We start from the raw sequence: 2,500 nt of genomic DNA on the forward strand, positions 1-2,500 counted from the left end.
TAATGTCACTGTTTCATTATGACAGCTGCTAATATCACTGTTTCATTATGACAGCTGCTAATATCACTGTTTCATTATGACAGCTGCTAATATCACTGTTTCATTATGACAGCTGCTAATGTCACTGTTTCATTATGACAGCTGCTAATGTCACTGTTTCATTATGACAGCTGCTAATATCACTGTTTCATTATGACAGCTGCTAATATCACTGTTTCATTATGACAGCTGCTAATATCACTGTTTTCATTATGACAGCTGCTAATGTCACTGTTTCATTATGTCAGCTGCTAATATCACTGTTTCATTATGACAGCTGCTATATCACTGTTTCATTATGACAGCTGCTAATATCACTGTTTCATTATGACAGCTGCTAATATCACTGTTTCATTATGACAGCTGCTAATGTCACTGTTTCATTATGACAGCTGCTAATATCACTGTTCATTATGACAGCTGCTAATGTCACTGCTTTATTATCATAGCTGCTAATGTCACTGTTTCAATTATGACAGCTGCTAATATCACTGCTTCATTATGACAGCTGCTAATATCACTGTTTCATTATGACAGCTGCTAATGTCACTGTTTCATTATGACAGCTGCTAATGTCACTGTTTCATTATGACAGCTGCTAATGTCACTGTTTCATTATGACAGCTGCTAATATCACTGTTTCATTATGACAGCTGCTAATGTCACTGTTTCATTATGACAGCTGCTAATGTCACTGCTTTATTATCATAGCTGCTAATGTTGCTGTTTTGGTGTTAGAACAAATATCATTACGATTAGTATTACTCACTACTATTGATGTCACCAGTATAACTGCCAATAGTCTGTTTGGGTTAGGGTTAATGTAATATAACTAATAACTGAATGTTATAACTGCGATTAGATTTGTCAGTTGGACAGACAACAGGTGAAATCAGTGGCTGAGGATCTGTTTTGATTGTTGATGAATGGAGGGTATTATTATCTCCGCCAGGTGGAATGTAACAGCAAGTTGGACCCAACAACAACGTCGTTCCTCAAGGTACTATACACATGCTGATATACACTTACAAGTGACACAATTGCACACACACAGACGCACACACACACAGACAGACACACGCATGGGTTTATGATTGGGGTTGAGTGGCTGTACAGATGGGATGGGTTTGATTGGGGTTGAGTGGCTGTACAGATGGGATGGGTTTGATTGGGGTTGAGTGGCTGTACAGATGAGATGGTTTGATTGGGTTTGAGTGGCTGTACAGATGGGATGGGATTGATTGGGGCTGAGTGGCTGTACAGATGGGATGGGTTTGATTGAGGTTGGAGCCCTAACTTGCCTCCTTGTTCTCCCCAGATGGCAGATGGAGGAGGACTGCCTCAGCTCACCCAGGTATCCGTCCCATTAGCAATGCTCATATTAGCTCAGCATTATATTAATATGAGCATAAATATATTGAGCATTAATATGAGCATAAATATATTGACACAGATAAAATGGAAGTTTAGCATAGCATTCTAGCACAATGCTAAGCACATCTAATACATGGCATGTTAGCACAGTATTGCTACACAATGCTAAGCACATCTAATACATGGCATGTTAGCACAGTATTGCTACACAATGCTAAGCACATCTAATACATGGCATGTTAGCACAGTATTGCTACACAATGCTAAGCACATCTAATACATGGCATGTTAGCACAGTATTGCTACACAATGCTAAGCACATCTAATACATGGCATGTTAGCACAGTATTGCTACACAATGCTAAGCACATCTAATACATGGCATGTTAGCACAGTATTGCTACACAATGCTAAGCACATCTAATACATGGCATGTTAGCACAGTATTGCTACACAATGCTAAGCACATCTAATACATGGCATGTTAGCACAGTATTGCTACACAATGCTAAGCACATCTAATACATGGCATGTTAGCACAGTATTGCTACACAATGCTAAGCACATCTAATACATGGCATGTTAGCACAGTATTGCTACACAATGCTAAGCACATCTAATACATGGCATGTTAGCACAGTATTGCTACACAATGCTAAGCACAGACAGTTGGCCTCAGAAGTCATGTCATCTTTTGCTTCAGCGTTGTTAGCATTTTCAAAGCAGCCAGTAGGAGAAATTAATGGGGTTTTCCCAAGTCCTTCAAAGTTATGTATGGCATTTGGACATTTGTTTGAATGAATTATCCATAGATACATTTTCCATGCATGGTTTAACGTCAATGTAAGCATCGTAACAGAGACAAACGCAGTCTGTAACTGGTACATTAGCATAGCATTGCAGCCCAGTGTTGAACACAGCCTGCTTGACTTGTCACTTAATGCAGCAGCATCGTGATGCCTGTGCTCTGTGCTCTGTCTGCAGCCCAGTAAACTGACCGAGGCATTCAAATACTTTCATCCAGGGGATGGGTTACAGTAAGTAAAGCTGATTGGCCGCATGGACGGTGTGATGTCAGCGAGCTGCA

The 2,500-nt window shown here is 40.0% G+C and overlaps 1 protein-coding gene across 1 annotated transcript in view; it reads left to right on the plus strand.

Annotated features, from left to right (window-relative positions):
• The window catches only part of ndrg2 (NDRG family member 2), a 17,933-nt gene that overhangs the window by 13,051 nt on the left and 2,382 nt on the right, over positions 1-2,500 (plus strand). The window contains 2 exon segments of the mRNA XM_061252459.1: positions 992-1,039; positions 1,358-1,393. Coding sequence (XP_061108443.1) covers positions 992-1,039; positions 1,358-1,393 — 84 coding nt within the window.

Source organism: Conger conger, chromosome 8 (assembly GCF_963514075.1).
Source record: "Conger conger chromosome 8, fConCon1.1, whole genome shotgun sequence".
Taxonomy (NCBI): Eukaryota; Metazoa; Chordata; class Actinopteri; order Anguilliformes; family Congridae; genus Conger; species Conger conger.